Source organism: Balearica regulorum, chromosome 12 (assembly GCF_011004875.1).
Source record: "Balearica regulorum gibbericeps isolate bBalReg1 chromosome 12, bBalReg1.pri, whole genome shotgun sequence".
Taxonomy (NCBI): domain Eukaryota; kingdom Metazoa; phylum Chordata; class Aves; order Gruiformes; family Gruidae; genus Balearica; species Balearica regulorum.
Window position 1 is genome coordinate 23,940,803 of NC_046195.1, and position 11,460 is coordinate 23,952,262.

Below are 11,460 nucleotides of genomic sequence, written 5' to 3' on the forward strand. Positions count from 1 at the left end.
GCCATGTTGGCTGTGACCGATGACTGCACTGTCTTTCAAGTGATTTTCAGTAACTCCCAGAATAATCTTCTCCATAATTTTACCAGGCACCAAAGTGAGACTGCCAAGCCTATAATTACCTGTGATTCTTTCTTGCCTTTCTTGAAAATTGGAATAACATTTGCATTCAGTTGCAGCAGAAAATCCTGTACAAGTTCCAAGTCAACTGAGAGCTTATCCCCCCCCCCCAATGACAGTTCTCCAGCCCAGGGTCCATCATTGGTGTTAAAGACAGACGTGAAAAAAGCATTAAATGTCTCTGCTTTATCTTCGTCCCTATTTGTGAGGTGTGCAACTTCACCAAGTAACGGACCAATGTTTTCTTTGTCCTTTTGCTGTTAGCATACTTTAAAAAGCCTTTTTTGTTATCCACCACAGTACTGACCAGCTTCAACTGCAGTTGAGCTTTGGCCATACAAGTTTGCTCCCTACAGTGGCAAACAGCATCTCTATAGTTCTCCTGGGTAGTCTGACCTTGCTTCCAAAGTGCAAGGGCTTTCTTTTTATTCCTAAATTATGAGGAGCTTTCTAGCCACTAGACCAGTCAAGTTCTGTAAGACTCTCTCCGGTGGCCAGACACATACTAAGTCTGAAGGTAGAATTTAACATATTTATGAGGTTTATGTGGTAGGGATACCTGTGATGTTAAAAGCTTGAGCCTCCTGAAGAGGAGATTCCTTTTAGTTATGTTTCTTAAACTTCTTTGTAACACTCTAGTTTTCTTTTACAGCTATGTAAAGTTCAAAATGTCTCACTCTTAGTTGTTTTCACCTGTGAGAGAGAAGCTATGATGTCCCTGACATGTCAAACTCAGGAAAAAATTAATTTTGTGGGTTAATCCTTATCCTTTGCATCCTTAATGCTCATCTAATGAAACTATGGTAGGGGATGGTCTTCTCAGACACCATAACATCCACTGCTCTTTAAGCCAATAATTGAACAGTTTACTAATGAGTCCTGAATCAAACATCTTTAGAAAAGAATGTCAGTAACTTACAAGTTACATGGTCAAATTCAATTATCCTAAAGAAACTAGACTTCTGAAGACACATCTGAATTAGCAAAGTGCTTAAATAAGTGTTTACAGTAAAGAAGCTCTAAAATATTTTAACAGTTTTTTGGTTTACATTAACCATCTTTTTTTCTGGAGTTGCATACTAGAGCAAGAGTTCCCAATCTTTTCGCAGCCAAACCTCATCTAAGAAACTGGTGTTTATTTAAAAACAGAGAGCTGTAAAGGAATATGGACATGTTATAATGTCACAAATAAACCATCACTTGGTGAATGAGATGACTATGTTAAAAATAAAAGCCAACCTAATCATTCTTAATCAACATGTTAGTACCAGCTCTGTGACAGGGTCCTAGAGGAAGGTGAGAACTGTAACAGCTTACAGGAACTCCATGGCAACACATTGTGGAGATGATGTCAAGGCCTTTGGTCACACCCCAAGCAATGAGGATGCAGCTGTGCCTCAGGATGCCCTCCAGAGCCTTGGAGGATAGCACAAGGTCCATACAGCCATGCCCGTGAGCATGTCCAGACCGCTTAGTCTTGCCTGGGCTCTCACACCTCAGGCAGCCTTAAGATAAATGCGGAGTTTGGCCTTCTTCTGCCATCCAGCAGATAATGAAGTAGACTCCAGTGCCATGTCAGGGTGGGGGCCAGCAGCATTGCTGAGGCTCGTGGCAGAGGGACGCTGCCTGTCCTGCCACGATGCCAAGCGGTGCCCTGCGCCAGCAGTGCCAGCCCCTGCTGCCCGCCCGTCCCACGCGTTGGGGTACAGCTCGCCACGGGTCAGGATGCGGGCCGGGCTCCCGCACCTCGGGGGCGTCGGGGTGGGCCTCCGTCCCCGGGGGATCCGAGGCCGGACGGGCCTCCGCCCGCCTCCGCGCTCGGGCACGCTCCGCAGCTCTGCCCGGATCCCCCTCCGCCTCGGAGCCGCCGCTGCCCCTGGGCCCCCGGCGGGGCGCGGCAGCGCTGGAGCCCCAGGCGCGGCGCGGACAGCGGGCGGAGTCCGGCCCGTTGCCGCCCGCCTGATGTCAGCGGGGCGGGCCCGGCCGGGGGCGGCGGTGTGGTTCGAGCGCCTCTGCCTCCGCCCGAAGCGGCGGTACCGGCCCTGCTCGCCGGCTCAGACCAGGTAAAGCGGGCCGGGGCGGCGCCGCGGACTCCCGCTGCCCGCGGCCGCTTTGTCCGTTGTGCTCCGCCCGGTGGAGACCGACCCGGGAAGCGGCCGGGGCAGCTCCCTCGGGCCCGCAGGGAGGGCCTTGGGGACCTTGGGGACGCTGAGGCGCGGCGGGGCCCAGCCAGCCCCTCGGCCCGGCCTCGCCGCTGCGGGCGGGGGCGCCGCGCAGGTCCTGCCCGGGGAGCTCCGGCGGCGGTTCGGGCGGCGGAGGCGGCAGCGGCTCGGGAGGCGCGCTGCGCAGCGGCCGCCTCACCGGTGGGGCGGAGCGGGGCTGCGGCCGCACGTCGCGGGGCAGGAGCACGGCCCGGTCACAGCGCGGACGCGACGCGCCCTGCTCGGGGCGCCCCTGCGAGGCAGGCCGCAGGCGGCCGGCCGGGGTGCCGGGGGTGGCTGGGGTGTTCAGATGTCGCGAGGACGAGGGCTTTCTGGCTCGCTGCAAGCAGCAAAGTTTGGGAGGCGCAAGTGCGGGCGGCTGCGATTGCCCTGCCGCTGCCTCAGGTCAGCTGTAAGCGCAGGCAAGGACAGCTGTTTCCCGGTCACTCTAGACACTTTCGTTTTATAAAGCACATCGGCCCCTTGTGACCTTTAGTCAGCAGCATGCCAGGCATTCTTACTTGCCACTGGACTCACAGACCCCGAGAATGGTAAATACTATGCCGTGTTTATTCCCAGATTAGAAGAGCGGAGGGTAATGCATACAGAAATTGACCAGGTAGTTTTTAGATGTGTCTCCCGTGAAAATAATAATTGCAATAATACAGTACAATTGTTAAACCTAGATTTTCAAAGATAAGCAGCATCCTTATTCCTTTAGTAAGTTTAGCTTTCTTGTTAGGTATCTTAGTTTAGGTATCTAATTTCCACCTGAAATCAGGATCTGGAATTTCGTGGTTTTCATATGAATACTATCCTGTTGTGAAGATGGGGCCTGGGGCTGCACTGAGACACAGAGAAATGGATTCACAGTGGAAGAAATGAGAATGAGTACTAGGAGTCCTGTTTCTCGGTTTCCCGTCCTAATTCGTAGACTTGCATTGGAAAGTATTCAGAACAAAATAAACTATAGCTTCAACTGTCCATTGCAAATTCTGTAAGATACAAGAAATTCAGGAAAAAAATACTGCAAATAGGAAAAATCAGACAGCCTTCATACCTCGTTCATTGAAAGCCTGGTGCTGGACATGTTTTGTTTTGAAGGGAGAGGAAGCAAAGATTAATTTTGCTCTTTCATCCTCTTTCTTAGATAAAGGCGGCCACACCCTATTTGTAATTTATGATAGGTCTCAGAAAAAAGGCAGTCTGCAAATTGAGGGGGGATATTTAGATCAAAGATTTGTATATTATGAAGAAAGCAGGCTGCTTTTTTTCATAGCATAAAAAAGATGGAAAAAATGAGATTACTAATGTAACACAAAAAATGGTAGTCAGCTTTAAAACTCAGATGCAGATTTGGCATTTACTAATTTGACTGCCTGGACTGAGCTTTCAATTTTGTCCTACCCAGCTTCATGCAAGAGTATTGAATTGCAGAAAAATAAGATTGGAAGAGAATCCTGGAGATGATCTAGTCTAGCTTTCTGTTTCAGACCAAGATCAACTATATCTGTTTGTTACTACTTTAAAAAAAATGTTTTAAATCTTAGAGACTGCATAATCTTCAGAGCTTCATTAGCCTTACTTTTTAAACATTTTCGCTTATTTCTGTTTTGTCTTACTTTAATTTAAACCTATTTGCAGTTCATGTAAACAAATTCACAGCTGTCCTCTAAACTGTGAATATGAAAATCAAATTATTTGCCATCAACTTTTTTCTATTTGAAGACTGTTACAATAACCAGTTCCTTTGCCATCTTCTCACTAGACGTAGCGCTTAGCTTAGGCCTTGCCAGTGTAGAGTACAAGAATTAAATCGTGCATCCAACATATATGCATAGTATACATAAGCATAATCCTTGCTGTTTGCATCTTTTTCTGTGGCAGCAGCATGACGCTGACTCATGAGTTTGTCAGGCACTATGACCCCCGATTGCTTTATTTTATAGCAATGCCATGTAGCTTAGCAGCCCTGTCCTGAATTTGTGCAGTCAGTTCTTTCCTTTTGTAGAATATTGTTTTCACCTGCATTGTACTTTGTCCATTTTTGAGACCATTTTTAAAATTTTTTCTTCTTCAGTCCTTCTCAGTTTCAGATTCCTTGTGGGTTTAATAAGTGTACTCCTTATTTTGTGACCAAGGTGATTAAAGAAAACAGTGAACAGAATAGGAATAGCACATTGATGTTTGGACCCTCACTCATACATACTTGTTTTTGGCATAGAACTGATGATGATTACTTTCCAGGGATGGATATTCAACAGGTTATTTTACTTATCTTACAGAAATTTAATCACAGCTATGCTTCCCTTGTTTGCTTACAAGAACCCCATATAGATACTGCTGAAGGTCTTAACTATAGTAAGGTTGTTATTCTGCCACTTTTCCTCTGTCCATAAGGCCTGTTGCTCTGACAGGGGAAGAAACCAGATCAAAGTTATGTGACTTGTCTTTACAGATCTATGTTGGCTGCTAATTCCTCTCCTTATCTTCTAGATACAAACTGGTAATTTGGTTGGTGATTTGTTTTCAAGGATTTGAAGGGAAGATTGAGAAAGAGTGACCGGCACATTTGCCAGTTCTAGCCTTCAGATACCTCATGAGTTTTGAAAGGTAACTGTTAACAGTTCTAAGACAACATTTTTGGGGGAAGTCATCTAGAGTCAACAGTTTCTAAAACATCTGGCTTAGATAAGCACTCTAACCTGTTTCAGCCTTGTTTCCAGGCTGAAATCTTGCCCTTTGTCATTGTTGTTTAACTGAGCTAGATCCCATTTTCTGTTAACCTCTTTAGAGAAGAATAGTAAATGCTTCTGCCTTCTTGACATTAGCCACCCAGTAGTGTTCCTTCAGAACAGCAGATCAACAATTCTTATGATTGTTATTTTCTTACTAGTATGTCTATCGATAATTTTCTCATTGCTGTTGATTATCTCTGGCCTTTTTAATTTTCATCTTTGTATGCCTCTGCCATTGTTTTATACTGATCCTTTAAGAAAGCTGATACAGTTCTGATTTCCTTGTTTCCTTTCCTCTGTTTCCTTGTCATACCTGAGTCAAATCACCTTCTCCTATTACATTTCTTACCCTTTCTTTGCATTAAGATAGTTTGCACTTGTGCCTTTAGTAAAGAAACTGCCATCTCTTTGTAACTTCTTGTGCTGCAAGATCCTACTTGGCAGCTGTTTATTGACATCTGCTCCTCAAAATCCATTCTTTGTTTTTCTGCTCTCTTATTTTCTTCCCAGATATACATTCTGCGTGGCCAATGTCTGCCCACTTGCATGTACTTCTCGTGTTGTTATAAACACAATAATTTTCTTCCCCCCCCCCCAGTTTGTAGTTAGCTGTGTCTATTGTAGAAACACCTTCAGATGACAATCTGAAGTTTCAAGAAGGACTTGGCTTAGTTAAGCTTTTAAAATGCACTGATGAAGAGCATATATTTCCCAGGAGAAGCTAATAAGAGGTGCTGGCAGGATACAAGTGTGAAAGAAGATGATATGAGGAAGAATATAGTTGTTTAATGTTTTGTCGATAAGAAAAGGAGCTTATTCTAAAGGGGAAGACAGTAGCAAGCTTGGAAACCCACTAGTAAGTCCAGCAAGAATCAGTAGTGGAATACCATAAACTTGCTTAAAAAAATGAGAACTTGTGCTATCCTTGTGTTTTTAAGACAGCTTTACTTTCTATTTTGCCAAAAAGAAAAAAAAGAGAAATTTTATATTTTATTTTGAGAGTAGGCATAAAGGAAGACCATCTGAAATGCTTTCATTCTGATGGAAGCAGAATTCTATTTGAAGGGAATTGAACAAACTGCAAGAGCCCATTCTAAAACTTCTGAGACACTTGAGGATCATAGACTGCCAACTGTCCCATCAGGATCCCAGTCTTCTTTTCAGTTCCCGGGGACAAAACATTTTGTGAACATGAAATCTGGCTTCTCTAGATGGCTAACAAAGGCCTATGAACAATGTCATCTTTGAAAAGAAAGATTTAGTAATCATAGGCCTGGTGGTGTTCTTTGGCATTGTGGCAAATTTCAGACAATATCTGAAGTTGTATGTATTTTTGAAACTAGTATACCAGAAAAACTTTTCAATAATGTAGCTTAATGTGTGCTAAAGCAGCATCTTCCGGGAGCTGAACAATCAACCATTAAAGCATCCTTCCTGTGTAGGAACTGTAAATATTTATAGCCTGTTTAATGTTCTTAACATGCATATGCAAAATTGGATTTCACATTACACACAAAAGTTGTTAACACAAACTCGTATTTACAGTGTTTTACTATGTACAACCTTGTGTCTATAACTTTGCATAATAGTTTCTGCCAGGCCAGGTATCATTTTTTTCAGTCTTCTCTGGTTTTGGTTCTACAAGAGGTTTTTAAATAAAATATATAGAGTTCTCATCTATGAAATACAGAGAGGTGCAGAAGTAAAAAAGAGAGCTTGCAAAGGTGGATTTAAATTAGTCTATTCAACCTAACTAGTTTTTAGGCAAAAAGTTTAATGCTGACAGACAACAACGCTGTCACAACTTGTGCCTAAGGCTTCTTTAAAAACTGCCCTTTATTAATATAAACACAGGGAAATCAATCAGATTTCACTTTCCTGTGAAACCTAAAAATGTATGTACACGATTGTGGTTCTCCGGGATGAGCACTATTCCGTGCCGGAGCCGGTTTGTACGTTCCCCGAAAGGGGTCGGTAGGGCGCCGCGCTGAAGCCGCTTGTGCCGAACCTCCTCAGCCCGCCGCCTGCGCCAGTCGGGAAGTCGCTGTATTCGCCCTGGAGCGAGCGCGGCCGCGGCGGCACGACCGAGGCCTCCGGCGCGGGCCGGGCCGGAGCGCAGGGGGCTGTTTTCTGTCTCCCTGGCTCCTCACGGAGGGGCCGAGTGGGCGTTTCCCTTCGCTGAAGGAAACGTGAGGCGGGGCAGCTCCAAATCCGCCGCCGTTACTGCTCCGCGGGCGGCACTGCCGGTGCAGAGCCCGGTCTTATCTCCTGCGCCGCCCCGCGTCCCCCGGCGGCGAGGCTGCCGCCAGCCCCGACCCCTCTCGACTCCCAGGCCGCTCTGCGAACCGCGAGACCCGCCAGGCGGCGCCTGGGCCGGCGTCTCCCTGGTAACGGCGCCGGCGGCGCGGGGCGGGCGGGTCGCGCGTCGCCAATCGGCGCGCTGCAAGATGGCGGCCGCGGGAAGTGTGGCGCGGGGTGGCGGTCCGGCGGCGTAGGGCCGTGGCTGGGCTCTGCCGGGCGGCCCGCTCCCCGCGGCGCGCTGTATGGAGCGCGGCGGCAGCCAGCTGGACCCTGGCTTCTCGCAGCAGGACACGCCCCGCCTGATCGTGGAGGACTCCCAGCCCGAGAGCGCGGGAGCCGAGGAGGACGCGGAGCAGGCCTGTCTCAGCGTGCTGGCCCGCCGGCTGCCGGCCCGGCGGAGCCCGAGCCCCGTTCTGGTGAGAGCCCGGCGCGGGGGCGGGGCGGCCCGGCCCTGTCCTGCCCTGCCCTGACGCGGCCTGTACGTCTGTCTTGCAGGAGATCGTCTGCTGTCCTGCCGGCAGCCGCGCACCCGCGGGTGGCGGGGCGGCCCGAGAGCGATCCGCAGGTAAGAGCGGGGCGCGGGGCTGCGGCGTGCCCGGGGGGCCGCAGCCGCGCTAACGGCGCTGTGCTTGTAGAGCCGATGGAGAGCCCTGCCCACTCGGACGCCGCCGGTTCGCAGGACCGCGTTGCTGAGGCGGTGCCACCGCCCGGCGGAGAGAGCAGGTGCGTGGGCCGGGCTGGGCCGCGGAGGCCGCCATTCCCTGGCACGGCGCGGCGGCTCTCGGCCGCCTCCTCCTGGGCTTCTCCTTCCGCGCGTGGAGGACAGGCTGCGCCAGGGTGCGGGCTTCGGAGGGCTCGGGAGCGCCTGGTCAGGGGCTGCAGCCGCGAAGCTACCCTTCGGAACATAAGTAGGCTGCAGGAAAGCCGACAGCGATGTGTATAAGTCTTTCTGTTGCAGTGCCCTTGGAAAGGCTGGAGCAAGAAGTGAAGGTGATGTTGAGGACTGTACTGCTTCGCCGTGCGTAGAAGGTAACTTCTCTGTTTCAGGTCTCTTCTTGGGGCTGTGAATCTGATCAACCACCTGTGTAGTTTTTAAGTTCAGCTGCCTCACTTGTCTCACGTGGGGTAGTTGTGCTGGTAATAATGGGTCAGAAATTGGTATCTTTTTCTGGAAGTTGATCTGTATGCTTTGGTGCTTGAAAAAAGAAATGGTGATTTCATATAATTGTTAACAAGGATCTTGGGAGACAGGAGAAGTGATGGAGGCATAGTTGCATTGTTACCGTGAGGAGATGGAGCCTTTTTATGGCAGAGTAAAGAACTCCTGGCATAATGGTTGTGCTCATCAAAGGACTTTCAGGCACAGGCTATGTATTATCAGGATTGTTTTCTCATCACAGAATCCAGATCTGCTGCAGTACCTAATGGTGTTACATAAGACCTTGCTGATTAACACTGGTTTTGGAATTAATGGTGACTGTCCCTATTCTGTTACCGCATTTTTAATTAGTACAGCTGAGATCAGAGTCTGTTAGTTTATTCAGAGTTTCAGCAGTAGCCTAAATACTTTTGTTAGAGAGTGTATCTTTTGCTCTTATAAAATGATAGATGGCTCTTTGATTTTTTCTTTTTTTTTAATTTAAATATGTATTATTTATGGATGTTTGGCATTAGATACGGGCATGTCACAGCTGCATTTTGGAGCTCTAGAGCTCTCACAGAGCCAGGACTTGGAGAGTGACTTCGTGCCCAGCGAAGGAGATGCTAGGCATCAGTTTCACCCTGGAGCTGCTGTCCCTTCTTCCAGACTTGTGAAGAGCAATACTGAAGATGGTATGTGAAAATTATTTTAGATGTTCTTTTGTTGCTCTGTTGATTATCTCTAGTTTCTTTAATTTATAGACATTGTGTTTCTGTGACAGGAACTACAGTATTAGTAGTTTTCAGAAATGAATTCACAGTTGGTAGTTGAAAAGAATTTTGCCTTCTCTTTGGGCAACCTTTTGCTAACCTTTGGGCTAGTTTATTTGTTTTCTTGTAGCTGTGCAAGTGCTGCCATTGATTCTTGCACCTCTCTTTCCTAATTTGTTTCCAGAATATTCAGACAATCTGATATTGAATTCCCTCCCTGGTAAAAAACCTTATCTTGTCCTTTTTTGTTATTGTTGCTATCATTGATAGTTCAAGATTAATTTTTTTCATATAAAGCTTGTCTTGATATTTGTGTAACTTACAGAACTAGATGTTTTTCTCTTTTATATATTAATATAGGTGACCCAAGTAACAAATTTTTTTTTTTTTTTTCCTCTTGCTAGAACTGCGTGAGGATAGCACAGAAACTGTCTCCAGCACAGAAGCACATACTGCTTTGGAATGCCAGCCAGAGGAGTCTGAAAGGTAAACCAGTCCATGTTCTTTGTAGGTCTCTTGCTGACATTTTGGAAGTGGATTTGTGTCTTTTTTACTGGACTTTTAGATGTAGGAGGGTTCAGGCTTCTAGGCAAAAGAGAAAAGTGAAGGGAAAGATAAAGTACTGATGAGACCATTTTGCAGCAGTGCTGACTAAGGAGTGCTTGCACCATTCCTAGCTGAGAAGAGAGGTGGTGTCAAAGTCTTGCGCACAAAGATATCAATAGATTTATTTTTAAGGGAGAGTGCACTGGATAATAAAACGTACTAATAATTTTCTTAAAAGTTAAACAACTTGAATATATTAAAAGTAATAATTCAGTTTAAGGCACAGAAGTTATTTCAAAATGACTTAATCACTGCAGCATGGGCTTTAGCCTCACAGAAGAAATCTAGAGCCTAAGTGGTGTCTATTCCAGGATGCTTTTGAGTATTTGCTATTGTAAGATTTATAGTTTAAATTATTTTTAAATGTGAAACTTCAGTTTGTTGAAAACTGTGTATATATCTTTTATGCCTGATACAAGATGAGCTAAATACTATTCTATTGTCATAGTCTGCCACAAAATAATATTAAAGAAGAGGTGAAACAAAATTGCTAGAATCCACATTGAATAGATGTCAGTAGAACAATCTGCATTCCATTTAAGCATCACTTAAATTGGTAGAAAACTTACAAAACAATCCTGAAAATGTATTTTGTGAAGGCTGAACATGTTAATTTGTCAGGAGAGAGAGGTCAGTCTTCCTTCTACTCCTCCCCCCCCCCCCCGTGGTATACACAAATGAATACCTTTCATCTGTGCTGATATATTTTCTTTACAGTCTTGCAGTATTACTTCATTTCTCAGGTCAGTGACTGTGTCTTGCTTTTCCAGAACACTGCACAAAGCAGAAGAGCATACCAGGAAACAAATGCCTGTCTGTGACTCCACTAAAACTGAGAAATCCCTTGATTCTGGTCACGAGGAGTCGGATATCTTGTCAACTCAGGAAGAGATGTTTCCTGAGGATAATGCAACAGGTAACAATAGACAAGCAGAGCCAAAACGTCCGTCCCAGAGATCATCATAATCATCATTCCTACTTGATCTTTTTAGGCATGTAATGTTTTAGGGTACAGAGTGCTGTGAGTCTTTTTTCTTGTAATTTCTGCTAAAACTGAGAATGCTTTGGAAATGAAAGGCCACCATCTCTTTCACTATACTATGGAGCAATGGCTAAATGTCACTTCTTGTTAGAACAGTTACACTGCCTTGTTTAAATACATTTAATTTCCTTTTTTTCTGTGCCCCTTGAAGAACAAAATTTAAAAAAACCCAAATTTTTACCCTCTTCTGAAACTGGCAATAACAATGCTCACCCTTTGTAGTGACACACAATCTAAAGTGTGGATCAGTAATGTAGGCAGATAACTGTAGACTTTCTTATGCTGGGTGATTTTGGCGAAACATTCCACCTTATTCTGCTGTTTGGGATAGGACAGAATTCCTGCAATCAAAACTTCATACCACAATTTTGGTCAGTCTTATTTGTCATCTAGGTTAATGTTCCTTCCCTGTAAGAGAACAGATTACATAAAATAGGATCAGGAGAGAGGTCATCACTGTATGTCTTGCTAGGAGGATGTCTGTGTCTGGTTTTGGTATTCACAACTGAAAGGCTAATAAAGAAATTGAAAGGTTCTTAACAAT

General features: G+C 45.8%; 1 protein-coding gene across 2 annotated transcripts in view; it reads left to right on the top strand.

The window, feature by feature from the left end:
- Nucleotides 1-2,155: 2,155 nt before the first annotated feature.
- The window catches only part of TP53BP1 (tumor protein p53 binding protein 1), a 37,330-nt gene continuing 28,025 nt past the window's right edge, over nt 2,156-11,460 (top strand). The window contains exons 1-8 of one of the 2 annotated variants that reach the window (XM_075764498.1): nt 2,156-2,180; nt 7,642-7,773; nt 7,853-7,922; nt 7,993-8,080; nt 8,316-8,386; nt 9,032-9,190; nt 9,673-9,754; nt 10,645-10,790. In XM_075764498.1, coding sequence (XP_075620613.1) covers nt 7,998-8,080; nt 8,316-8,386; nt 9,032-9,190; nt 9,673-9,754; nt 10,645-10,790 — 541 coding nt within the window. In that variant the 5' untranslated portion in view covers nt 2,156-2,180; nt 7,642-7,773; nt 7,853-7,922; nt 7,993-7,997. Of the gene's footprint in view, nt 2,181-7,492; nt 7,774-7,852; nt 7,923-7,992; nt 8,081-8,315; nt 8,387-9,031; nt 9,191-9,672; nt 9,755-10,644; nt 10,791-11,460 lie in introns of those variants that run through there. The other variant, XM_075764497.1, reaches the window with a different exon arrangement.